General features: G+C 37.9%; 2 protein-coding genes across 2 annotated transcripts; both read right to left on the bottom strand.

Annotated features, from left to right (window-relative positions):
• Positions 1-1,835: 1,835 nt before the first annotated feature.
• linc.pou2af1 (lnc RNA pou2af1) lies at positions 1,836-4,876 on the bottom strand (the record flags this gene model as incomplete). The annotated part of the gene is made up of 4 exons (XM_044353225.1): positions 1,836-2,437; positions 3,146-3,474; positions 4,330-4,381; positions 4,769-4,876. Coding segments are annotated over 4 exons (840 nt in total), but the record flags the coding sequence as incomplete, so codon positions are not given.
• Positions 4,877-10,892: 6,016 nt separating this feature from the next.
• On the bottom strand, positions 10,893-25,395 carry c6h11orf53 (chromosome 6 C11orf53 homolog). The gene is made up of 5 exons (XM_044354596.1): positions 25,317-25,395; positions 24,077-24,177; positions 16,022-16,061; positions 13,907-14,211; positions 10,893-12,001 (listed from the first exon to the last, which is right to left on the bottom strand). Exons 1-5 carry the CDS (start codon positions 25,324-25,326, stop codon positions 11,564-11,566), a joined length of 894 nt encoding a protein of 297 aa, XP_044210531.1. The 5' UTR covers positions 25,327-25,395; the 3' UTR covers positions 10,893-11,563.
• Between the last annotated feature and the right edge of the window lie 2,228 nt (positions 25,396-27,623).

The following is a 27,623-nucleotide window of genomic DNA, read 5'->3' as shown; positions in this document are numbered from 1 at the left end:
TGGAGAGTATATATCTATATATATACATACTATATGCTATATATATATGTATATAGTATATTTTCCACACACAGAATTATTTTTCTGTATTGTGTAAAGAAACTTTTAGATTGTGAATTCTGTATAATGTGTTATATATACTGTATAAGTCTCTACAGAATGCCACCCATTTAAAAAAAAAGGTGACCTGTTCTTAATATTAATGTTGTAGACTTTTTGTAAGACATTGTTTTAGACTTGTCTTTACTACATGATGACCCCTCAAGGAGCTACATGAAGGTAGTTACACACTCAAAAAAACAAAAGAAACAGACATAAAGTGTTAGCGACACTTGTTGCCCAGTAATGAGTAAATATGATACAATGAAGAAGGAAAACATAGGTAAATAATACATAAATAAGCTAACAATCACACTATAAATAGTTGGTTAAATAAGGCTATTATAACTGTAACAAACTCAGCCAGATTGGTTAACTTGTTGATATTGTTAGTATTAAATATTTTTTTTCAAATATGACAGCACTTTGACAGCACTACAGATTCTGCAGTATTGTTTAGCTAATCTGGTACTCTCATCAACAAACCTAGAACAACATGCTGTGTCAGTGTTTCAAGAACCTTTAGGAGGGTTAAGCATGACTTCTTTCACCACTAAAAGACATTAATTCAACATTATTGTTCAAACCTGTCAGCTTAGCGAGAATATGATTAATTTACAGAAAAGGAAACATGAAGCTTAAGATGTTTTCTGCTTGGTATACATGTATGGTCATGTAAAAACTATGGTATAAATCATTGAATTTGGTTCAGTGTAAGCACACCAGAAAACAGGGCTGTGTGAAGTTGTGTTTATCTGTCCAGATGGAAAGTAAGATATTTTTTTTGTACATGGTCAATGAAAAATAAATGTAATGACATTTAGATTTTAAATAAGTACAACATTCCTCCAGCAGAACCTCAGTGTCCTTGTTGGTAGTTACTCAGCCCTGCCAGAAAGCAATATGGCTGCCCTTATCTGTACTGCTGTAATATTTTTTGATATTGCAACAGTCTAAACAGTTTGAGAACAGGAGGGAGTATTCATTACTTTGCTCAATTTCATCACTTCAAGTTTCCAAGGAACCTTCACGGTACCTGTCATCACAGTTCAGGAAATCAAGCATCTCAAGTAGCTCAAAGAACAAGACAAACATGTGGTCATTATGTAAGCTGATGGAAATACTAAAGTTACCCGGATATATTTCCTGCATTTTTAATGTGCTGTTCTAAGATTTCTTTTATAGCCTCACAGCCCTGTTATAGTTATGGTTTTATTGAACCCTTTGAGATAATCTAAATCTGTTTTGTTATTTATCCATCAATAAATATGCAATAAAACCCTGTTCGCTATTTAAGTTTTTGTCTTTATTAAGTTGTAGTGAACTTCGTCCCTGCAGGTTAAATCAAATCTTTCAGGATTCCTCCAGTTCAATACAAAGTCTGTTATTAAAGCACAGTTCAGCCCCAACATGTTATCACTGTAATGTTTATTTGTTCTCTCCTCCCACCTTTTTTTAGTTTCCTGAGAAAAGCTCATGATAAATGAGACCTGACGTTTGGCAGCCTGAAAGATAAGTGTAGTGGCTTGTTCAGGGAGTAAACTGTAAACCTGTAGACGAACATAATATGACCTTGACCGTGACACAGCACCTGTGTCCAATCATTGCTGAAGTCCTCTCTAAGTGCATACTTGGAAACTTCTACTGAAACCTCCCACATGATGATATTTTGCTTTAAAAAACTGCCATGAATTCTAGTTTTCCTCGAGATAAATGAATTGTGAGTGCATTACTGGTGAGTTCAACATTTTTATTTAGTATAGCAACAAATTATGTATGAAAATAAATCTAAGTTGTAAAAAAAGATCATTGATACAAAAATATTAGCCTCTCCATCCATTCAACATTCATCATATTCACTCCACCCAAGCAAAAGCACACACTGAAATGCAAAGCGGACCATCAAGCAGACAGCATCACCTTATTGAGTACTTGAAAAGAATCCTATTTACAGACAAAAGACAAAACAATACTGCTGAGGGTCTCATCATAGTACATTGTAACACATTTCGGAGCTCATTGGCAAATCTCTCTTAAAATAGTTCTCTTCCACAGGGCAGGCGTACGGGTGGTCTGTGGGGGGGTAGTAAGGTGCGTATTCAGGGACAGAGAAGCTCTCCTGCTGGCCTGGCCAACAGTGGGGCAGGCAGTAACAGTCCTGGAGGTTGCAGTGCTGGTAGTGATAGTGCTCTGAGGTGAAGCCGTGGTAGCTGGACTCCATCCTGGTGGGTGAGTCGTAGCAGGAGGAAGAGGAGGAGGAGAAAGAATCCTGCGGCGAGTAGCTGTTGTGATCCATGGGACTGCAGAGCTTCAGAGACTCAGGTGGGGAGCAAGGAGCCTGAAAGAGAAGAGAGAAACGCGTCATGTGATGGACATCAAACTGACACACACTATAGGCCACAGGCTCACCAAGGACGCCTGTGAGTGTGGTTTTTTGTTTGTTTTGAAAGTGAATAATTCATTCATTTATTAAAGCTGCTGAAATAATAATGCTCCTCTAGTGATGTGATTTGGAGTATGTTGTCAAGCAAAGACAGATATGATTGCTAACAAAACAATATTAATTGCTCTAAATGTACCTGCAGATTACTCATATATAATTACTGTATGCTGAATTGAAGCCCGAGGACAGGTGTCTGCTCAGAGGAAAACAGCCAAACCTTCATTCCAAAGCAATACAACTCCACGTTGCCTGAGGTGTTACAAACCGTTCATTACTGTAAGATTTAAGGCGTTCACCAGTGGACTGAAACCCTCTGCTGTTCGGCATACATCATGATTATCTAACTGAGTTTATTCAGAAATACATTTCAGCAGCCTATAAATTTCCCCTAAATTGTTGTCATCCATAAAGTCTTTTTTTTTATGTAATAGGCTAATCGGGGAATGATTATATATATGCCGAATGTATGAAAAGACCCTGTACAAAAAGGCGAGAGTTGAACTTTATCTCTCTTTCTACACTAATAACCGACAAGAAATCGCCATTTCTTAAAAACACTGTATTTTGAATGGAGTTTGGTTGGTGTCAGTGGGAGAAACCTACCATCCCATAGTCATAGTAGTCCGCATCTGAGGAGAGTCCATGGCACCAGGGCAGCGGGAAGGAGGGAAGAGGAGGCAGGGAGGCGCTGTAGCCGCTACCACCACCACCGCCGCCGCCGACGGTGCTGTTGCTGTTGACACTGTAGCCGTTGCCGGGCAACATCATGTCCCCAAACTGCTGCTGGCTGTCGTTAAAGGTGCTTTCCTGCATCTGGATGCTGCACGAGCTGTCAAGGACAGGGAACGTGGCGGCGCACGGCTGGAGCACTCGCGCGCTATAACCGCTCGTGTCCGCTTGGGGAACCGCGGGAGGAGGGTCCACATAGCGACCTGACGGAATTAAATAGGAAAATTATATTAAAAATATGCAAAAAGCAAATGAAAACGTAAAATCTTATCACAGACTACAGATTAAGTATCAACCTACATCCCATAAACATACATATCGACTACATACCGAAGTCAGTGAAAATAGACCCACTCAAGACTTATAATGTTGATATTTAGCCTATCTATGCAAAATCTACCGCAACAGATCATTAATAAGATATCCACGAGAGCGCATCCAAATAAAGGTGCACGGTTGTCTCTGCATGGTAACAGACCACAGGAAGACATTTAAATAGGCCTATAAGTTCAGAGAGTGATGTCATGACACCATCAGCCAACACATTTGAATGAAGCTTACGTTTATAAGTAGGGACCCTGCGCTTTTGGAATGGAGCTGTCAATAGTTGACTAGAAATGCATGCACGTACACTTTTCTGAGTAGTTGCTCATGACTGGGTGTTTCATGTGAGTATTTTGTTCCTGGTTTTGGGGTCAGAGCAGGTTGCTGCCTGTCATCAAGGAGTAGTATGATTTGTTTTGGATTTTTTTTTTTTTTTAACTTTTAGGTTAAACCAACTATAGTTTCTGCTGTATGTTTTGCTGCAACCAATGCGGATTTTTCAGCAGTTTACCAAACACTGGGATTTAATGTCTAGTTGTACATAGCTGGGTTTTTTTTTTTAATTTGGGTAATTGCAAACTGAATGCAAATATAGAGTTAAATTTGCAAATGTCGGTGCAGTCTGCGATTGCTTTGGGTCAAGTTGGATACAAATGCTGCAGTGTATAGGTTGATTGCTTTCAATGAATATTTGACACTGGACTTGGATGTTGGATATGGCTGGGTGAACTTACTTGGAAAAGTGGACGCGCAAAGATCCTGAAGTTCCAAGCAAGCCTGGGATATCTGTTGATCAGGAAGAAGAGGACAGATGGGGAGGAGGAGGAGGAGGAGGGAGAAAGACAACAGTATTAGGTTTTCTGTCAGAACATTTGGATTTGACTTTGAAAGGAGTGTTTTTGCTCTGATATTTAGTGGGTTTTTTCTCCAAAATGTGTGTGAGTGTCTGTGTGTGTGCGTACAGTACTTGTGTGCTTAATGGCTTTGTAAGAAAGAAACGTTAGGATGTTTTATTAGAAGGACAGTAATCATTTACAGGGGCAGTTTATTGCTTTGTTCAGTGAGTGTTTTTCTCCTCACCTGCTTAGTGGAAAGGCAGAATGACAGTGTTGACAAATTGGAGAGAGAGAGAGAGAGAGAGGGAGAGGGAAGGGGGAGGGCGGGGGGATTTACCGTTTTAACTTTTTTGCTGTTGGCCTCGCGGGCTCTGTGCCTCTGCAGTAGCTCTTTAACCGTGGTCTTCACTCGGACGCCCTGGTACACCCTCGGCTTATCTGTATGAAGAGAACAGCATGTCGATCATGTTTACTAAACACCCTCCATTGGAGCAGACAATGGCAGATACTGACTCCCTTAGTATCAGCCCCCACTTTTCAGCCCCGCCTTCTCTCTCCACCCTCAGCACAAGCCCACAATGTGTTTTCTTCCCTCAATTTCAAAAAAATAATAAAAAAAACATGTCTTGCATGATTTTGTCTCCAATAATTTTCAATCTTTCCATAAAATGACCATGTCACGTCTTAATGAATGTGCATTGTAAAACGTGGTAAACTTTTGTGTGCTGGGAAACGTTGGTAACATATAAAACATGTTATAATAAATAATAAAATGTAGTTTGAACTTTGTGTAGCGCCCAAATCTCCCAGGTTTTGTCCGAATCCGCGGTGCGTCAAAGCGCATTGCAGGCGCCCAGTGGACGCTGTATCTTCGGGTCTTTTCAGCCGTTTGTCCCGACCTCAAAGACCCCCAGTGCTCCCGGTCAGGGCTCCCTCTCTACGCCACCACACGGCTCGGCCCTTCCTATTACGCCGTGAGCGAAGTCTTTCCCTGCAGCCTGTGTGTGCCCCGCGCTCCCGAGTAACCCCACCCAGACCAGGAACAAAGGAAAGCGACACAAAATTCTCCACCGTAAGTATATATTTCTGACAAAAAAAACGCTTATACGATTGATTGATCGATGAAACTGACAAACCTAGATCGATCAAAAGGTTGAAATTCGTTAAGGATCGTTTGGTAAATGTGGATAAAGGCGCTCGTGGCTACTGCGTAAAACGCAGAGACGATCGAAACAAAGAACCGCATTAAAACGAAGAAGAAACGTGTGTAGAATGATCGGTGACAACAAGTTTAATCTCTTGTATGAAAAAGTGTTGAAGTTGTTGATCTGAGCCACAGATGTGTATCAGATGCGATTCCGAAGAGTGAAGTTAGTCTCGGTAAAGGCAGCTCCTCTATCAATGAAAACAATGTCTACTCTTTACGTATTTCAGCTCCGTGTTACCGACGTCCTGACATTTACTCAAAGTTCAGTTTAGGCTTTAGTTTGATTAGATCGTTGTTGTGCTATGGAAAATTTCGAGAGCGCGCTTGTTTATAATGCAAACCTATGGTCTACTCCAATCTCTTGTTACTTTATTCAAATCACATCAGCCGCACAACTGGGATATGTGACAGTGGAAGTGATATGGCGCTTATACAGGGAATAATTGGCCGTATGTTTTCCTATAGGTGAAGCTTGATTAAGGAACCACACGGAACGCCTCGCATAGGTGCAAATAATTTAGGCCTAAAGGCGTAATTTAAAGCACTCAGGAGTGGCGAGACGTTTGGTAAAAGGCGATTTGATAAGAGACGAAGCCTCCGCTGCGAAACCTCATCTGATAAATATTCATACATCTAAATGCTACTTCATGATTTGTCTTAAAAGTGACAAATAGTGGGGCCAAAATTACACAGCAGACACATCCCACTCTAACACGGTAACAAATGCCGTCCTGTTACGCACAAGCAGTCCGAGCACAAAGTCTATGGCTGAAATGTTACGTCTAGTTGTAATTATTTTATGACAAAATGAAATGTTTGAAAACGATGATCTGCATATCCTGATGTGTGTTAGAAGGCGGTGATTGAAAGAATGAAACATAAATGCATAAAAGTCGGTAAATCTGCATGGGGCTGTTTGAATGGAAAAAAAAAAGCCGACACTTCTGATCCACCCATCAGTTAGGAAACAGGTGGCATTAAACTACAAAGATTTACCACATGAAGTTTAATTTAACTGTTGGTCATCTTGTATATCATTTAAATGTGTGATAAAATGAGCAAGTTATAAGAAAAAAGCCCTCCTAATTTTACACGTGACTCAGGTGTTCTTTTAAAATTGCCTCTAAACATCTTCCTTATTCTCTTTTTCTCTTTTCTGTCTAACAGGAGAAAATGCAACAAAATGATTTTCCAGATGAAAATCCGAGGTGAAACTCACCAGACATGATGGCAGAGATGAAGAGAGGCTCCCTGGAGAAGACCTGTGGGACTCCACAACGTCCTTTTCTGCCTCAGCAAAATGGCCAAGAACGAAATTTGTGCAAAAGTCTCCAAAAATCTCAACACAAATGTCTTACAGCAGCGTCAGAGCATACAACAATATTGTAATATAGCTGGGGACATATTAGTTTGAGATTTTCTCCCTCCATGCCTACTATTTAAAACCCCTAGAACTCAATGATTTGACAATGATTTGATTGCGCGTTACTTTCAATTTGAATATTCAGAGGCAACCGACTTATATAGGTTTTTCAACAAAAATCACTACGCATGGACGTTGTATAAGCTGTACTTTAATATAATATAATAGTATTTCACACTTTGACCGAAAAGAAACCATACTTTTATTAATTTTATCCTCCTTTTGCAATATCAGAGCATCACACCCCCTCATTAAGCACTACAGCATTGGGTGCTGCCTGTGCGCAACTTAAACACCACAATTGACCATATATCGGTGATTACACGTTTACTGGAGCCACTCTAAGTGCCAATAATATATTCAAACATATTTTTAAGCTTAATTTCAGAGAAAAACAGATAAAAGTGGGAAAGAAGTGGGCGTGGCAAAGGGCAGTAGTCATCTTTGCCATCGCAGGCCTTCAGCTCCTCCAGCAAGTGCTGTGTGTGCTCTCATCTGCTGCAGGCTGCAGGCAGCACCTTCCAGCTTTTAAAATATACTTTTATACACACTTTTAGTTATTAATTACATTAAATAAATGTTTCAGAATAAGGAAGGATTTCCCAGTTTGACAGGGTGTCTTTTAAAATTTAGATCAGACCTTTTCATTCAGCACTAAATCTCTTCCATTCAAACTTGCCACTGTGGTTTAAAGTTAAAACATTTATTTTTTAAAAAAGTTTACTATAGATTGAATTAAGAGCTTTGGCAACTGTCTCTGTGCATTAGAGGGCAAAATTATATTATATATATATAGATAGATAGATATAGATATAAATCTCGAAATTAACTTTTGCATGATTTCAGAATGTGAGACGCACATAACAAGTAACTAAATTATTACAGATTACAGCAAAATAACACAGTTTATAGTAATTATGTCGTATTGAAGCAGCTGTAAACATCTGGAGCATTTCTGTCTTACAGAGAAAGTTGTTCATGAAACCCCGGTATTATCATTATTATCATTATACTTATTATACTTATTATACTTATCATACTATTTATTATCATTAATATTATTATTATTACTAGTTATTCTGATTATTACTAATAGTAGCAGTGGCAGCAATATTCCCACTCCATAAAGAAAATAAAACATTTTGATCAATATTAAATATTTACATTTTACTTTAAAAAGGCCTCTTTTTTCATTCCAAGCCCTTTGTTTTTGAAATAAAGTTCTGTTCTCACTACATTACACCACATGAAGTGTTTTCCACCTCAGCTCACTGCTCTCATTACCTCCATGTATTTTCTGTCTCCTCTTGCAGCAGCGCTGCGCCACCTAGTGGTCAGAAAACTGAACTTCTTCCAACTGAGCTGCCCTCGTGGCTGTGTGTGGCAGTGCGTGGATTTACTTTTAAAGCTTTATAAAAAAAATGAATTGGTCAGTATTTAAGTCTTTATTCACTTATTCAAACATAACAACTTCTTAAAATTAAGTTTTGGGAAAGTGGCATGTTATAGATACACAGTTCAATCAGTGTTTACTCTCTGCAGTCAGTTTCTAGAAAAACATTAAACCTACTGGGAGGAGTTACTCAATTCAAACAGTGGTGGTTAATTAAATAGAAAATTAATAATTTAATACTTATCTGATGGCAAGAGCTTGATGAAAAAGAAGGATTATGAAAAGGCTTTTGGTGACACTTTAGTCCCACCTGTAGTATTTCTACACAACATATAGAACATTTTTTAAATAAAAGAAGAAGAAGAAGAAGAAGAAGGGGAAAAAAAGTATTCCTAACAGAAATAAAATAAACCAACTTCAGCAATTTCATAATGTTTCTAGAGCTGGCTTTAACTGAAATCATTTAGCTTCCTGTGCCTTTTTGCAGTGATGGCCTCTAAAATAAGATGATGCCTCACAAGCAAAAGAAAAACAGTAAAAGTCAAACACTCGTTTGTCTTCACATAGAAAAATATGTTTTAGCCAATATAAGAATAGTATTGAAGACAAGAGAGCTTCCACTTCAATCACCAAGTGTTATGATATGTGGGCACATATTCAAGGTTATAGAATATGAATCTAGCCATTTCTTGACTCATTATTTGTGTGTGTGCTTTTTTGTTGCTTTTGGGCTTAAGTTATATATTTCTATTATTAATTATTTTTGGTAATTAGAATATAATTTAATGGCTTACAACACACTGTAGAGTAGTTGTAAGCAGATATAAGGATGTTTCTAAGTGTTTATTAATGTCATCTATAACTTCTCCTATGAAACATATTGTTTAGACATTTGATGATCTTCAGTAGATTGAAACTTGCCTTACACAGTTAACAGCTTACCAACTTACACAGTTTGTGGTCATTGTAACACACTGTTGATCAGCCAGTGAATATCAGATACCATTAAAAAAGATATATATATATACATATAAAATAAGAAAATAAAACCAAATTTAAACCCATATCATGACATTAGAAACCTTTTTTTAATTTCTTAATGCTTCATTACACACTACACTCTACATTATTGTAAGCATTAATAAGCATACTTTATTCTGACATCCATATTAATAAACCCCCAGTGAAGAAATGCAAGTGATGCATTCACATTTGAAATGATTTCAACACTATGAAGTCAATGCAAATATAAATAAAGACTTCATTATGAACAGTGCTGGCTCACTTCAAACATTTTTAGAAAGTGATTTGAAATTGAAGAGTTTTCCCCCCAATTATAAGATCTATGATAGAATACAAAACTTGATAAGAGGAAACATTGAAAGAGCTTTTATGTCTTTTTTAGCTTTTAGTTAAAGTTGTTAACAAAGACATCAATAAACACTTAAAAATCATCTGCTTACAACACCACTACAGTGTGATATTAATCATTTACTCATTGTTTATATGGTGCTAAATAGGGGGGTTAACATAAAGTGTTAGTGGCTTTGGATCCAGGGGCCCTCAGCAAAAAACAACAATATGTAATTTCATATGTCTTATGAGACAGATGAACAATGATTATTTTAGTCATAGTCATACATAAATAATGTTTCTTGTGCTCTTCATTTTTGTTTTATCACCTACATTAAAGGACAGGTTCACAATTTTTCAAGTCTGTCTTAAACCAACAGTCAGGTACCCAAATGAACATTGAAACAGGTTTTTCTTGGTGTAATCATTCCTCCTGTTCATACTGACCATTAGAAGATCCCTTCATAATGTACTTAGAATGTAAGTGATGGGGGACAAAATCCACAGTCCTCCTTCTGTGCAAAAATGTATTTAAAAGTTTATCTTAAGCTAATATGAAGCTTTAGCGTCCAAATGAGTCAAATCAAGTAGATATCTTTCAACATTACAGTCTTTTTTGTGCCAAAGTCCCTCTTTTTGTTACTATACTACCACCACAGCTCAACAGATATCTACTTGATAAGACTAACTCAGACTGCTGAAGCCTCATAGAAGCTTCACATCAACTTTTAAATGCATTTTTGCACCAAATGATTGTGTGGACACACTGCGGCTTCAATCACTTACATTGAAAACACATTTGAAGGATCTTTTAATAATAATAATAACAACAACAATATTAATATTAATAATAATAATAATAATAATAATAATAATAATAATAATAATAATAATAATAATAATAATAATAATAATAATAATAATAATAATAAACTTTATTTATATAGCACCTTTCAAAACACAGTTACAAAGTGCTTAACAATAAAAACAAAACACATTTTTAAAAAAGAGAGGTCAAAAAGAACTAAAAGCCATAAAAAATAAACACATTATAAAACACAAAGGGAGTAAAACACAAATTTAAATATGAAAAATAATAGACATTAAATTAGAAACAAATAAAATCAGGTAAAATAAGCAGGCAGCTTATTTTAATAGCTTTGAATAGCCAGTCTGAACAGGAGGAATGATTACAGCAAGGAAAACCTCTCTCAGTGGTCATATGGACACCAGACTGTTGTTTTAAGACAGACTGGAAAAACTGTGAACCCATCCTTTAAGTAATTCTTTATTAAGACGTCTTCTTAAATAAGGGCCACTAATATGCTGAAGCATTTAAGATTTTTTAACATGCAACATGCACTCCTGCTTTCCTATTACAACAACAAATCTTCCTATTATACATCATGAGAAGTCATGGCCCTATTAGTTTTGGGGCTTATCATGTCCATACTGTCCACTCCTTTTCATACACATCAAATAAAAAAGACATTACTCTTCATACAAATAAGCAGGAATCTCCCATCCGATCAGGCTGCAACAAGAAAACCTTGGTGAACTACCACAATCCTACTATCAAATTACAGCCTTCAAAAGTAAAACCTCCCTGTGAATTATCTCTGCATAGTCAAGTGCTTGTTGAGTTCATAAAGCTGGTGTCAGCAGAGGAAGAGTGGTATGTTCCTTCGTCTCCACCTTATTCTGATTTGTGTTAATGTCTGTAAAACCTCCTCTGAACCTCTGGCCCCTCATCCAGTCAGTAGGTCCTCCTGATCTCATAGGGCGACCAGGAGCTCACTCCATCCTCTTTAGCCCAGGAGGAGTGAGGCTCGCCGTTGGGGGGGAGGCTGCCATGGCTGTCGGCTGCATCCTCTGTCACCATCTTGGATACCAGGTCGCTGACGGGGCTGCTCATGTAGGGAGGGCAGGGGAAGGAGGAGGAGGGGACTGCGTAGGAGCTGCTGGCGGTTAAGGGGTGGTAGTGAGCGTCCTCCAGGGAGTGCAGGGTGTAGGGCTGGCTGCTGGACACCGGGCCCATGGAGGTGCCTCGGCTGGGGGAGCGGTACTGTGAGGGACTCCCAGGGGGCTCTGGGCTGGGCATGGAGGGCGGGACGCTGACGGAGGTCAGGCTGTCCTGACAGAGAGCCTCCACCTGCGATACTGGCTCTGGAACCGACTGCTCCCATGAGTCCCTCTGAAGCAGAGAGACAAGAGAGGAGAGAATGAATTCATTCATTCATTCATTCATTCATTCATTCATTCATTCATTCATTTCCTCCACTGACTAAAGGAAGCATTCACCATCAGATACTGCCAAACTGCCAGCCGCATATCACAACAGCAGTTCTTTTGTAATGGCATGATATCATTTATATTTTATATAAACATATGTTCTTAAACACAAGTATCATACAGTTTTATTTGCCCAGGTTTTGAGATATCTGCCTCCACCTCAATGTAATGAGAGTGAATGGCATTTAGTTTGTGGTGCTCACAGCACTGAAAAATGACATTAAAATTCAACAGTGAAATCTCTTCTGAAACAATGTCCTGGTTCATCTGGACAATTCAAAGAACATCGCTGTCACAGTTTTCATAAGGACTGTTTCTTCAGTAGAGATTCAAGGTTTACACTTCAATTTATTTGTTCACAGAATCATGGAAATTTCAGGGCTGCCAAACCTTAGAGATGGATATTTCACAACCTGGACATATGAAAATAAACCTGTCTGCTTGGATAGATAGCACGACTGTTAAAAGAGGACTCTAGTTATTTAATATCGGACCTCAATGAAGTAGGGGGACTCACAAGAGAACAAAAGAAAGGTCAAAATTGAAGCAGCAGAGACCGAAATATCCTGATGTATAATCCCTAGTCTGGGTCAAATTCCTAAAAATGGTAGATCCTACAATTCCAATAATGCTGGTCTTTCATTAGACCCTCACTGCCTCATCATTGCCCCTGCCTGTCTACCTTCACACCTCCAGTTTGAAACACAGACTTTATGTGATCATGAGTGAAAATTGTGTAAATCTAGTGGAGTGTCCCTTTGAGAAAATATGATATTTTTGTAATTTGGGTTAATCAACTCTTTATTTACCTCTACAAAAACTAAAAAAAGTAAAACAATCTTTTAAATTCCATAATCAACAGGTCAAGCATATTTTCTCAAACCCAAGTTCATGATGTGCTGGCAACAAACATGACTCACATATTCAAAGTTTGTGTGTTTTTAACAACATTTCTTACATCCTCAGTGCAGCATGCTATTCATTAAAGTCAAAAAGAACCTCTGCACAGGTTTCTGCTGCTTGTAAGCAACCAAACAAAGAAAAACATCACTGTTTGTCTTTGTTTGTTTCCATTCTATTAGCTGACTCCCTCAAAGGTTGATACATTAACTAAATGTGTCCCACTTTGAGGTTTTCAAACAAACGCAGTACCGTTGCTGCTGTTTATCATATGTGGGAGGATGAGCATAGACATATGGATAACTGCTGGTCTGCTGACATTGCAGTGTTTTGGTCTGTTGGGGCTACTGTACTGTTAACGGTCTCTTCTGTGATACATTTCCTCCTGTGGGAGTACTGAATGTCAGTGCATGCATGTGGTCTTTCATTGTGAAGAACTGAAACAGAAATGTGAGATGAACCATTAATGTCTGCTGCTGCCTGTATGTTTCCAGTTATCCACAAGAGTCATGTACAGTATCACAAACAACTAACTGTACCCAGAAATATGAAGCCATACATCACAAATAGCAGTTTTTAAAAGTATAAAGTCTTTAGGGCTGAATTTTAAGTTTAACAAAAGACCATGTCTCCGTCAACCAATTTCATTTTGAGATCTGAGCATTCAAAATTGAACACCATTGCATTTTTGGAGGCAGCTATCTTGTTGAAGCAACTTGAAGCTGTTCTTTTGAACATTTCTTTTCACTGTCATGGCTGTCTGAAGGCTTTCCCAGGATGCACTTGGTTTAGGACATGGGGAGACACACCTATCACAGCAATAACAGCACGTAATTTCATGAAGTTGTTTCTAAAATGTGTCGTAAATTAGGTTTGGATTTTCAGAGGAACTAATCCTGAATCCTACCAGAAATAAATGTGAGGACTCTCCACTGAAGGGAGGCAGCAGGGACGAGAGGGCCGACGAGGGCAGGAAGGATCCTCCTGAGCTGGAGAAGGCGGCGGCGCTGCGGTAGTCGCCGAAAGTCTCGGGGTAGTAGCTGTCGATGAGGGAGGAGTAGCTGCTCATGGTGGAGGGCTCACAACCCAGAGGTTTACCCCCGAGTGTGGAGGAGTAGACATCAGGAGAGAACTGCTTGGTGGACGGGCAGAAGTCTGAGTCGGAGATGAAGGGACGTCTCATGCCATAGTAGCTGGGCAGCATGTGAGACCCTGCAGAAAACAATATGAAATTATATCCTCATCTTCATCATGGCAACAAACTGTTCTGTCTAACCACAGCGTTCACACTAAATGATTCTACAGATCCTTAAAATTTGCTAATTGGGGTCCTCTAAGAATTAAGTACAGTAATTACTAGATGAGTGCACTCAGTAGAGTGCAGCTCTCCACCAAGTGTGTCTGTGGGCATGTGTAGTCTGCATAGAATAGTGTAATGGTATTGTAACCGAGCATCCTGGGTTGCTTTCCTGTATAAGCTTAATAAGGCAACAATAAACAGGATGATAAGTCCAAAATTCTCAATTTAAACATCGTTATTTATTTAGAAAATTTTGTTGTAACACACCACACAAAATAAACAAGAAGAGTTGAATCTCACTCAAAACAGGGATTTATTCATTTCTTAACGTGCCTAACTTTAGTGGATCATCACATATCGGGTACGCATGACTAAACACACAATCTCCTCCAGGCGTAGTAATTAATCATTACAATGCTGATAGAGTTTGTGTTGACAGATTTATCTTGCAGGCAGGAACGAGTGAGTGCTCATGTTTCTTGATTTTTTACTTGATTTGCAGTGTAGATGGGAGGTTTGACTCTTTACTGACCTTTACTGACCGGAGTTTTTATGAGTCACTCACATAAGAGAGTCTGATTTTTAAGTCACTGGAGTTACTGAGTCAGTCATTCAGATCCTGGGGAATCCCCCACTGGTGAAGGAGCATTCTACTCATTACAGCCTACATGTAAACCTGATTTGTTCAAATAAATAAATCTCATGAAATATTTATCTTGGAGAATGTTGTTGATTTGAATAGAGATCAACCATGACTGCTGGTATTGAGCCAAGACTGCTACATACCCAATGTGCAATACTGTTGTTTGTACTTGCCACTTTTACTTTTATACATAAATCCTTATTTTCATATATGTATATTGGGTTATATTATATTTATATGTCATCTCATCTTTTTAATTTCATATTCTATATTTTATGACTAGTGCTCTTCTTGCAGAGCTGACCTGTTTTCTTGTCCCACACATCTCATTGTACCGTGGATCCTGTTAACCTACATATAACTAATAAAACTGAACTAAACTGACTGAACTAGAGGTGTTTAATGGTTCAATATGTAATTGCTTCAACTGCACCATTGAAGAAATACATTATTTTACACAAAATATGAATTTAAAATGATTGTATTGTTTCCTCTAAAAAACATCTGTTAGATTAATGTTACCAAACACCGCGCTGTACTTAATCCCACTAAATACATGGCTGTTTATGATATAAATCAATTATTTTATACAAAATATTGGTAATAAAAAATAACTGAAAAATAGTTTACGATGATTTTATTGTTTCCATTTAAAAACAAGTCTGTCATTCTGCTTAAAAGACTTGAGCAGCAGTCAGTCCCATCCATGATCAGAACGGTATCCATAGCAACGCAGTCTGCTAATCAGAAATTACACACTGTTGAATTTCATGACTGATCGATTAGAATCGAGAAGTAGTAAACCACTAACAAAAAGACAAATTAAAATTCCTGGATGGTTGGTGACTGTGGTGTGGAACATGTGAGTGATTCATTCAGCTCAGGGCTGGGACAGCCAGTAATGAGTTGAAACAAGCATCAAAGTGGTTTCTTTTCTCACAGTAATTAACTTGACACACACATCTGACACATCTCCACAAATACAATTAATATAAAAGTTGCACAATAAATAATGAAATAGAGTCGTTCATTTCTAACGATTTCTTGATGACTCGCACATCACTAATTTGCAGTCTCACCTGGCATCTGGACAAAAGACGGTGGAGTGGTTGATCCTCCCTGTGACAGAAAAATAAGACTGACATGAGGATGACATTGTAATACAACTTATTTTGACAGCATACAGACTAGACGCCATTTTAATTGCAAGTGAATTACACTCACTCTCTGTTACTGTAGAGACTGTGCACTATGCTGAAGCTCATTCTCTGGTTGACTTATCATGAGAAAACAACTTGCCACATCAAAACATATGGTCTGATTCTACTTCAAGCTGAGGTTTGCCTCTTACATCAAGATTTTGCTGATAGTCTCACTGTAGTCAGTCTTAACGCTGACAGCATTTTTTCTTATTTTCTCTTCTAGCTGCAAAAAGGAAAATGACATATTTTCTACCAAGTGTTCTAATAAAAAGAGCTATATTTAACATACTGTACCTTTACCCATATTAGTCTGTATGTGTCTTTAAGGATAGTGATATTCTATGTTTTTGTTATTGTCAACAAATCCCATCAAAAGACCCAAACCAACAATGACTTGATCCTACTAACAATAACAATATTATCTGTGAATGTCTTATTCCTGTGTCATAGAGCTCTATTGTTGTCCAAAAAGTATTAAAACACATCAATGAGCCACACTGTTTCACTGTAGTTTATATTGACTCAGTCCCATACACACAGTCCTGCTGTCAGAAATACTTACTAGAGCACCAAATGTGTATTAATCCGCTGCTGAAAATAGTCCCCAACAAATGCACAATTTCCTCCCATTACATAACAAATGTAACATTTGCTAAAAACTAGCAAACTGAGATTTCCTGACAATAAGAGAAATATAATGTGAATACAACACACATATTTACACAAATGGTAAATATGTAAATGTACATGTTTCCTTTATATTATACCAAACTGCTGTACACATATTGCATGTACAGCACAGTATCACATTCTGTATTAACTTTGTGTAGTTAGTATTATTTTACATATTCTACATTCAGTTTTCTCTGTCATGTTGACAAAACATGGGAATTAATTATTAATTTAAATATTAGGTAAAAGGTAAAATGGTGAAATACATCTGAGACATAAACTCAAGAAAAAAGATAAGAGAGGATTATAAAAGGAAACATATAGTCTGGTAATGACATGATTTGCATAATGTTTTATGCAAACAGCCAACATATGAAGTCAACGGAAAAGTCTATAAAAATTTGTGGACAGAAAGAAGTTCACTGCACTTTGGCACATAGCCAAATGCAAAAGATTTCTTTTTCAACAGTTCCCAAGGTTGTGGAGATATATTCCAAATTGTTATGAAAAATACACCAGTATAGTATCGTATTAAAAAAACAGATTGTTAAAGGAAATTGTCAGCAAGTGTAAGCCCCACACCAGGTCATAAAATTCATCTGAGGGGCTGCAAGATGATAAATAGCACAGAAAAGCAGGCAAAAACACTTTTTTGCTAAACAAAATTATATTTATGTTATCATACTTCCCTCTAATCTTTGCTGTCTTTCCTGTTAAAGGTCCAGTGTGTAGGATTTAGTGGTATCTAGCAGTGAGGTTGCAGATTGCAACCAGCTGAGTACCCCTCCTCTCACCCTCCCCTTCCAAGCATATAGGAGAACCTACGGCCATGAAACTCGTGAAAAACGCGAAAGGCCCTCTCTGGCACCAGTGTTTGGTTTGTCCGCTCTGGGCTACTGTGGAAACACGGCGGTGCAACATGGTTTCCTCTGTGGAAGAGGATACTGACCATATGTAGATATAAAGGGCTCATTCTAAGGTAATGAAAACACAACAGTTCTTATTTTCATGGGATTGTACACTAATTAAACATACTTATTATAATATATTATATTCCATTTCTGCCAAGTCTGTTCCATTAGATGCCACTAAAATCCACTCACTGGTCCTTTAAGTTCAGGATAAATTCTCTTCTTCAGATCTTTAACAAGTATTCAAAAAATCAGTCACTCTTTTGTTGAATTGCTTTTTGACGTAAGCATCTGGTACTGAGAGTTAGTAGACATCGCTTCACTTTAAGGGATCACAAGCCAATAAATGTGTAAGCAGCATTTTATCATTGTGGCTGGGGTGAGGTGGAGCTGGTTTAACGACTTTATATACAGGTCATGATTGATGGGGTTGAAAAGAAAACATTTGCATTCAGTTTTTTCAGCTTTTCCTACATGTCTGAAACTCTGTCTTGGGTCCTATACTATTTGCTTTCATATTCTCATATTATTAGCAAATTTAAAGGTATCTCTTATCGCTGTTATGCTGATGATCTTCAGCTGTATGTCTCTTTTAAGCATGATGAGAATGATAAACTATCTGTTTTGCACAATTGTCTGACTGGCATAAAGGCCTAAATGGCTAAAAACTTTTGTACATCTAAATGCAGATAAGACTAAGGTCCTTATCATTGCTTCAGATAGCATAGCTTCCAAGGTTGCTCAGTGTATTGCGTCCCTTTCTTCAGCTGTATAGTCTACTCTTAGAAACCTTGGTTTTATGTTTGATCAGGCTATGCACTTCGATCAACATATCAAATCGTTAACCCGTACATGTTTCTTCCATTTAAGAAACATTGCCAAACTCAGGTCTGTGATATCACAACTTGAGCTAGAGATGATTATTCACACTTTTATATCATCCAGCTAGACAACTGCAATTCCCTTTTCATCTGCCTCAGCAAGTTCTCTCTGGACCATCTACTAATGGTCCTGAACTCTGCCACAAGGCTGTTGAGCAGGTCCAGCAGGATGACTCACATCACACCTATCTTGTCATCTTTAGATTGGCTTCCCATTAAGTTTAGGATTCATTTATGGTTCTTGTTTTCACATACAGAGCCCTGCATGGTCAGGCACCTGTGTACATCTCTGACCTGCTCCATCCTTATATCACCAGTAGGTCTTCTCACCACGGCTTACTGGTTGTCCCTTGTACTCGACTAAAAACAAAAGGTGATTGTGCCTTTGAAGTGGTGGCTCTGACACAGTGGAACACTCTACCTATACACATATGATCTGCAGTCTCTGTTGACGCCTTTAAAAAGTAGCTGAGGACTCATTTATTCAAACTGGCCTTTGTCTCATGTCACCGTGTCCAGTGTTTGCATTGCATTGCATGTTTTTAAGCTATGTAGCTGCTTATTCTTTATTGTTTGTTTCTGTTACTATATCTTTTACTGTACTATTTTTATGGTCTTATTTCATTGTCAATTTTACTCTTGTGAAACACTTTGTGGCCTTGCTCTGTAAAAGGTGCTATATTAAATAAACTTTACTTACTTATTTTTCTCTAATCTTGGTTTTTCTGTGAAATATTGAATATAATAATGTTTCTTTGGGCCAAATGGTTATTTTAATGAAACCACCTGAAAGGTTGAGTTTGGGAGTCACTCTCTGGTGTAACTGCTAAAAACTCATTTACAGTTACAACAGTTTAAACATGTGGAGGGGCCCCAACTAGTTACTTATTTTTTTATAAGAGGTCATTAGCCAAAAAAGTTGGGAACCACTGGATTAATCTTTAAGGATAAATTGCATTTTATAGGCTTATCATATGTTTTTTGTTTTGTTTTGTTTTTTGTAAAATCTATTCTGAAAAGTAACTACACACCTGTGAAAGGTAGAAGTACAAAGTGGCAGAAAATGGAAATACTCAAGTAATGTAAAAATACTCCAAAAAGTAGTCCACTACTGTATCTGCATATTCTTGAATAAAAAATATAAATAATTTCATTATTCGCCATTTGAATCTCACTCTTAGCTCTTGAAAATAGATTAATTCATATGACAATTTGATGATTCACTTATTGCTGGAAATTTAAGGGAAACTGCAAAACAGTTAAACTCTAAAAACAGGGTTAGAAATCCAGATGAGGTTAGGAAACTGTGTTACAATACATATTTGTATCTTAATTTGTTATTTCTCTTTCCCTGTATGACAGTATTTCATATATACACTATATCATGTTTACACTGTATGAAATATTCAAACCCAAGACTCTGTTTTCTATGGTTACACCATAACATCAAATAGTAATATTTTCAGTATTGTGTTTATCATCTTATACATATTTTACCCAAATTCAGTCCGACATATTTCGTATTTTGCAAACTTTGCCACCTGCATTCGAATTTTGAATAAAGTTCACTGAGTTTGACATTGTTTGGCTGCACAGCATGAATGAATTCATGTGGGACTGAAGAGGTTAAATGTCCCTCATGTATGCTCTGTTCATCTGCGCTACATCCTTTTATTGTCTGCTGACTCATCTACTCATATCATTTTTGATAAATAATATATTTTAGACTTATTTAATATAAAGATTTACATTATGCTGTCTTATTATTAATCGTATAAGCTTGTTTGTCTATCTGTCTCTTTAGAAAGAGGTATTTGTGCAGAGAACAGAGGCATGCAGGGCAGAGACACACAGACATGGTTTCACAGGATAGGTTCTCTTATTTGCATATTGCCAACATGAAAGAGTTGATATTAAGCCCATGTTGGCTGGGAGGCAAGCAAATTTTGAGGGCAAAATTTGAATGTGATTTGCCAGTGCCAAGACTTCCTCATGTGGCCCAGGTACGGCTCAGTGCATCTCTGAAGGCTGCGTATGGAAATCAGCTCGTTCAAGCTCAGAGAGTGTGTGTGTGTGTGTTTGTATGGAGAGAGGGTGGGGTAATGATGATGGATTAATTTAACCATATATCACAGAAAAACCCTTCCTTCCTATGCAAAACATTCTTCATATTCTCATATTCCCATTATCTGTTGCACACTGAAATTTCAAAAACAGTCGCACCTTTTTCATACTACAATTAATGAACACACACACACACACACACACACATATATTTTCTCTTTGTTATTTATACTCATCTGTATTTAACATTTTAGCCAGAGAGACAAATACATTCTTCTGCAAGCTCTAAAATGTCACTAACTACAGCTTTCTACGTCACTAACTGTCATTCACAGTCCGGGATTATTTATGTAACACCAGCCGGCATGCTTGGACAGACGATCTCCATAGAACTGTTCAGAGAAGAGAAGTAAGTGAAAGTGAAATGAGGTAAGATTGTTATATTATCACCATGGCGCTCCGTGTCCCAACACGAGGAGACTCCCTCTGTGGTCAGTGTTTGCTCTGCTCTCTCAATAGCCTTTTATTCCAAGAGATAAAAGGCAGCATTAGCTCACATAAAGATGTGGATGGCTTTAGTTACTGTGTGTCTCTGTGTATCATCAGGTCTTCATTTGTCATTTATAAACATACAAGTAAACCTTCTATTGAATAGGCTCTGAACTGCAGGACAGGTACCTGCACACAACACAGTAACTATGGCCTGTAGTCTGCTGTTATCATTTAACTTGATATAAGAAATATGAAATTATTCAATAATATGAACTACTCAACCCCAGAAGACAGCAGCAGGTTGTTTAAATGTACTTAAAATGTACTGCTGTAGCTAGAAGTCACATTTATATTGTGAAACTAATTGTGTGAGTTTTGTAAATTATGCTGAACTGTGGTCACAAGTGGCAGCTACAGGGTAATGGTACATGCTAAAACATCAGTGTTGCATAACATGAGTGCATTTTATTGTTTATGATTTCAACTATTACTGTGTAAGAAGGAAAATGAGTTGTTTCTTAATTCAAAACGTACAGTCTGACTTTAGTGCTGCTACTCTTCTTTTATATAGATGCAAATTCAACTTCTGTCCTGATTTTTGCATCTATAAGAAAAGGTTAAACAACTGTAAAATGACCCGATATTTCAGATTTTTGACTTCTACAACACTTACAACATTATCACAGTTAGAGAGATTGTTTTTCCTATTTAAGAGAGGAGCAAATAAAGGAGCTAGTGTCTTGAGCGGTTGGTGTTGTCTCTTCTGTGGACTCACTGACCCCTGACAGAGATGTTTGTCTCCTCTTCAGCCTACTGCTGCTTCCACATGCTCTAACACATGGTTTAAAGTCAGATTTGGACAATGCATTCAAAACAAAATACAGTTACAATATTCAACCAATCATTTCTGGCTTTAGTAGATGCTATCAGTTTAATTTGAAAAAAAAGCTTTGTAATTTTCTGAAACAGCTGGGCACTGTCGTTTTTAGCAAATTTCACTCCAAGAGGAGTAAAAACTACATTTGTCAGGGACTATTTGCAGCTGCGCATTAATACACATTTGGTTTTCTTGTGAGCATTTGCAGAAGCAGAATTGTGTGTGTGGGATTGAGACAAAATAAACTACAGTGTCCATGTTCAGGATAATAAAGGAACATGCCACCTAGTGCAATGTTGTGGCTCACTGATGTTTTAAAGGCCCTCAAAACCTTTTTCTCAGTCAGCTTGTTATTCTGAATAGTGAGATCTTACATAAACACGCAATTTTCTGCCAAAGTTGGAGCAGTTTTGGTTATTTTACACACACAATTTCTATGGCTTTACTTTCATTTTTGTTGGAAAAAGGCACCAACACACCAATTAGGCTTCAGCTATGTTTGAAACTGATTCTGATGACAGCTGTGGGGTTTTGTTTGCTTATGTTGCCAGGCCACTGTCATTGAAATGTGTCCAAACCACACCCACACAGCCCTGATGAAGCTGATAAGCAGAATTATGAGCATTAAACTCTAAGTACACAATAACAAAGATTTTGTGAGTTTTTTTTTTCTAAACTTTAACTTTGTTGCTTATTTAGTTGTGAATATTTAATGTAGAAATACATTTGAAACATTTACATTTGAAATAGATTTGAAATCACAATAGAAGTCTGTGGCACTGAGGAATAAGATATATCAGGCTTTGGAAACATACCCACTCTGAGCCACTTCATGTGTTAATTTAACATGTCAGGTCATTACGCTGACCCACTTGCTAGGTCCAAGTCAGACCCTGCCAATGTGTCTATCTGGCAACTGAAGTGAAACTCAACCACATGTATATTTCATCTTTCAGAGTAGCTCGGTCATAAAACGTTTGCTTAAATAAAACTTCAATCTGTCAGCAGAACAGCTGTTTTACTGTCCTCCCACTCTACTTCATACTACATTTACTCATATTAGGCCAGGTGGTAGTGATCTCTTTGCTACATGCACTGAAGTTACAAAACTCCAAATGATACCCTTTGGTTTTAGTACACAGTTGTAGATTTCACTCTCAACAATAAAACGATAAGTGTTGCATTAGAAGAGATACATTTTTAGACTTGTCTCTTTGTTCCATCTGATGCTATCTTCTCTTTTGTCTCTCACACAACCCCCTAATTACCCGAGTCGTTAGCGGCATGCATACCTATAGAGTGGACATGCCGATGCCAACAGAAAACAAATAGTGAATACTGTCCTGTAAAAGCCTTTTGACAGGCAGTTTAGGGATGAAAAGCCAGTCTTGCTTGTGCATGCACATGTCTAAAGCAGAGCCTGATTTCTCTGACTGTGTGTGTGAGAGAGAGAGTGTGTGTTGGGGTGTGTTTCTGAGACAACAATAGGAGGTTTGTCTGCGGCCTGTACACGGCAGAGGACAATATGGCTGGCAGGTGTGTGTGGATCAAACTTTGCATAGGCAGCCTCCTGCGCGGCCCTTTTTCTGTCTCTCTATGGTACCTGTCCAACTCAATCCTCCCACCCCGCCCCCGCCTCCACCTGAGGGGAAGGTTTTTGGAGATCATGGCTGTCGCCATTGCGAGCATTGTGTCAGTTTTCTTTTGTGAGGTCAGGATGGGACTCAACGCTTTGTGTCTCTCTCTACACACCATGCTCAGCTATTTACAGATTGGCTTTGCGAACGCTCGAGGGGTTTTCTGAGCGGAGAAAGACAGGGGGGGGGTACAGGTGGTCAATAGATCAACCATGGATCGTTAGTCCACAAAACAAGCCAAAATGTAAACAAGAGAGGAGATTTTTAAAAGGCGACCTCTTAATTGTGCCACCAACAGAATGTCAACTGTGGCTGCACTGTTTGGTTTAGGAGAAAAATGAAGTGGGGAGAGACAGGACAGGACAAAAGCAAAGTGGTTTAGAAGAGATTGTGCTTACACTGTATCTCGGCCCATTTGTCTGTCGGGATCGCTTCTCCGCCAGCAGGTCTTTGACTGTGTGCTTGACTCGAACACCTTGGTAGACCCTCTTAGAATATTCTAGGCAGAGCAGAAAAACAGCTTGTGAATCCTCATGATGAACATGATGATACAAATCCAGAAACAGTTTGACTTGTCACTTGCAACACAACTTCATACAAATTTTCACCCATTCCCACAAATGTGTTCATTTGAATGTTTCACAGTTTTATGCATATAGGCGAATGACTCTTTGGGATTCATGTGTAAATGTCATGGAAATTGCCTCCGGTTTGGTCAATGCAAATGGACTGCAAAAAAGAGGCAATTTACTACAAACAGCTGCATAAAGCTCACAGTGAAGGAAGACTGGAGGAGTTTTAATGGTATAAAACAGAGGTTTGACAACTCTTGAATAAAGATTAGGTACATAATACAAAATATGCATGCATCATAGTAGCAACTTATTGCTAAATCTCAAATGTGTGCTGGTGTGATTTGGGGACATTCCTGGGAAGCAGATGTATAAACTCAATGAAAATGCAAACTTTATTATGCAAACGGAAATTGCATGCAAAAAACCTTATGTAAAAGATCCCAGCTTTTTGAATGGATCTTTTAGATAAGCCCCAACTTTGCTCTGCCAGTGCAGATTCTTGAAAATATGAAATGTTTTCTGAAGTAGATTAAAATTTAAAAAATGCCTTTTTGCACAGCACCCTGTGAGGTATCATTCCAAAAATTATGTTATAAACGATATTAATTAGCATATGATAACTTACGACTGATTGATATTAAAAGCAGCTTTCAAATATCAAACACTGATTTGCATCTTACTTTATCCTTGCTGATACTTTTCATGTATCATTACTACTAAATCAGCTTATTTCTTATGAGAAGTCAATATCATGACTGATTTAACAGGCACACATGTAATCAAATAATAGCAAAAAATACAAATTACACCGTCATACAGTACATATTTAAAAAAACAAAACAAAAAAACTGCTATATTCTCTACCAGTTGGCAAAATAATAAGCACATCTCCATTAAAGTTAGGAAGACAAAAAACAAAACAAAACAAAAAAAAGTTTAAGAAGTGAAAAAATATTTTTTTTTGCAAAGGAAAAATCTAATATAAATTACGTATGTAATGTTATGTATTCATAAGAATAGTAATGACAGCAGAAGCAGTTGTATATGAATGAGTTTTTCTTACCTGTGTCCATGATGCTGTTGAGCAGTCTGACACACACACACAGAGGCCTCTCTGTTCTCCCTCTGCTGTATTTGCCTACAGTAGCTAAATCCCAGTGTAGAGCACCATACTGAGTGGCGTGCCACGATGAGAGCTTTAACCACGCTGTCAGGAGGGCAGGGACACATGGAACATGCCACCTCACACTGCAGTCATGAGGAGGCAGCTTTTCAAAATGACCTTTATCTATTTGTTTAAATGCAAATGTTTGGTAGGGACGTTTTTTAGACTATTTGCATCCGCAGTCAAGATTAGGGGTTGGAAGCATCAGCAGCATGGAAGGGAGACTGGGAAGCAGCCCGTCACTCCTCCCTGCGCTTCCACTCATCATCCAAATTTAAAAGGATATATTGTTTCCACATTTTGATTTATGGTGCAAGAGTTTTTGTACTGCTGGTTTGTGGGAAAGAGTCTGTTTTTATTTTGTCTGTTTCTCTGGAACAAATAAAAAATTAAAGCGCTAAAGAAGTAACAGCTGAGACTATGCCAAAACATCTTGTATTAGCAATTTGAGTGTTGGCATCTCAAGTCAGACAGGCAATGACAGAATTTGATGCCTCCTGCCAAAAAATATCATTATTTTTTTGAAAAAAGTTTTTGCATAGAAGGACATTATTGTGCAATTTCCTACTCAAATTGGTGTGCTGACATTTGTATAAAAGACTTTGAGCAAAACTAAAAGCAAATGAGTCATCTCAGCCTTGTGTTTCAAGGAGAGAAGAGAATGGCTGAAGGCATGGCTGGCTAAACAATGTATGTCTCTGGTGTTATAATACAGCTGTCATCTGACTTTTTTATTGCTTCCTCGCTTCGCTCGCAGCGAATCTCATAACGACATTGACACCAGCGAGATAGAGTAGCTGAACATTAAAGTCCCACAATTTATGCCTACATGGATTTGGATGCAGTTTAGTGTCACGCATTCAAACAAAGATCCAAACACTGTATTTCAAATGTTACAATGATCATGCATATTTACTGTTTATTTAATGTGCTGAGTAAGAATGACAAGCACTTTGTTATGCTTTGAATAGAGATATTGTCAAAGGTAAATTTGCACAAAAACAAGTTAAATAGTAACATACTGCAGTCACAAACCTATATCACTCTATATAGTGTGCAATCAGCTTCCTATCACTACAGACTGATAAACAGCATGTAGGCATGTAGCGAGACTGCAGTAGTACACAGGAACAGCAAGTGGTGAGGTAGCGCAGCTTTTGATGCTAATAATTTCACACCTAACCAAAAAAAACCAAAAAAACGGTTGTATGGCAGGTACAAGAGGTATAAGAGGCAGTTATATATATAAATCTTTTGGATTTGAGTGACTGTGACTCAAGAGGCAAAACACTTAAAAAGCCCTTTGTTCTGTTGACAAGTGTCAGAACTCGATATGTTAAGTAAAGATAGTGAACCATGTTTCAGAGCTTCACACAGATAGAGCTGGTCACTTTGGGTTTTACTGTACATGAAGTGCTGCAGGCATTCAGCATGCAGTTCCTTGTCTTGCACCTCTGAATGACTTGAGGTAAACCAGGACAAAGTGGTAAAATAATAGCATACAAATCATATAATTTCAAGCCTGGATGTATCAATACGCATGATTAAATCTGTCATAGCTCAGTATTTACAGTACGTCTAGGAGGTATTACTCCCCTAGGCAAAATAGATGCTTCACTATACCGTTGCTCTTTCATGTAAACAAATACATACACATGCAGGAACCTGCTTCATTTTTCAACCTTATTTTCATGGGCTGGTGATCACAATGTTCCCAGTATCTGCCAGTATCTTCTGTGCAGCTGTAGCACCCTGATGTAACTACACTAGTATATGTTGGAGGGAACTGCAGAGTTAAATATTGTTTCTCTGCCTCCAGGAAGCCTAATGAGCATCAACAACTCATTATGCTTCAGGAGTAGGGCTCTTGAACAGTGTTTCATCAGGCTAAATTACTCTATTTTATGTTAAAATGCTCAGTTGTTTCGCATGTTCACCATCTGAGCTAAGTTTGCTAGCATGATAACATTTGCTGATTATAACTAGCAAACTGTCATTAGCTTTGCAGGAGTGTTTCTGCAACTACACACTACAGTCTGTATAGTCAGCTATTTAAAAACATTACATTTGCTGTGGTTGTTTTTGCTAAAAGTTGCAAGATTACATAAAGAAATACATTGTTCAGTAATGCTAACAGCCAGGTTGAGATAGAGGAAGCGTATTTTTCTGTTAAATAGAATGCCACTGAGGTGATAACAATTTAAC

This window comes from Thunnus albacares, chromosome 6 (assembly GCF_914725855.1).
Source record: "Thunnus albacares chromosome 6, fThuAlb1.1, whole genome shotgun sequence".
Classification (NCBI taxonomy): domain Eukaryota; kingdom Metazoa; phylum Chordata; class Actinopteri; order Scombriformes; family Scombridae; genus Thunnus; species Thunnus albacares.
This window is presented reverse-complemented; position numbering and strand designations above follow the sequence as displayed.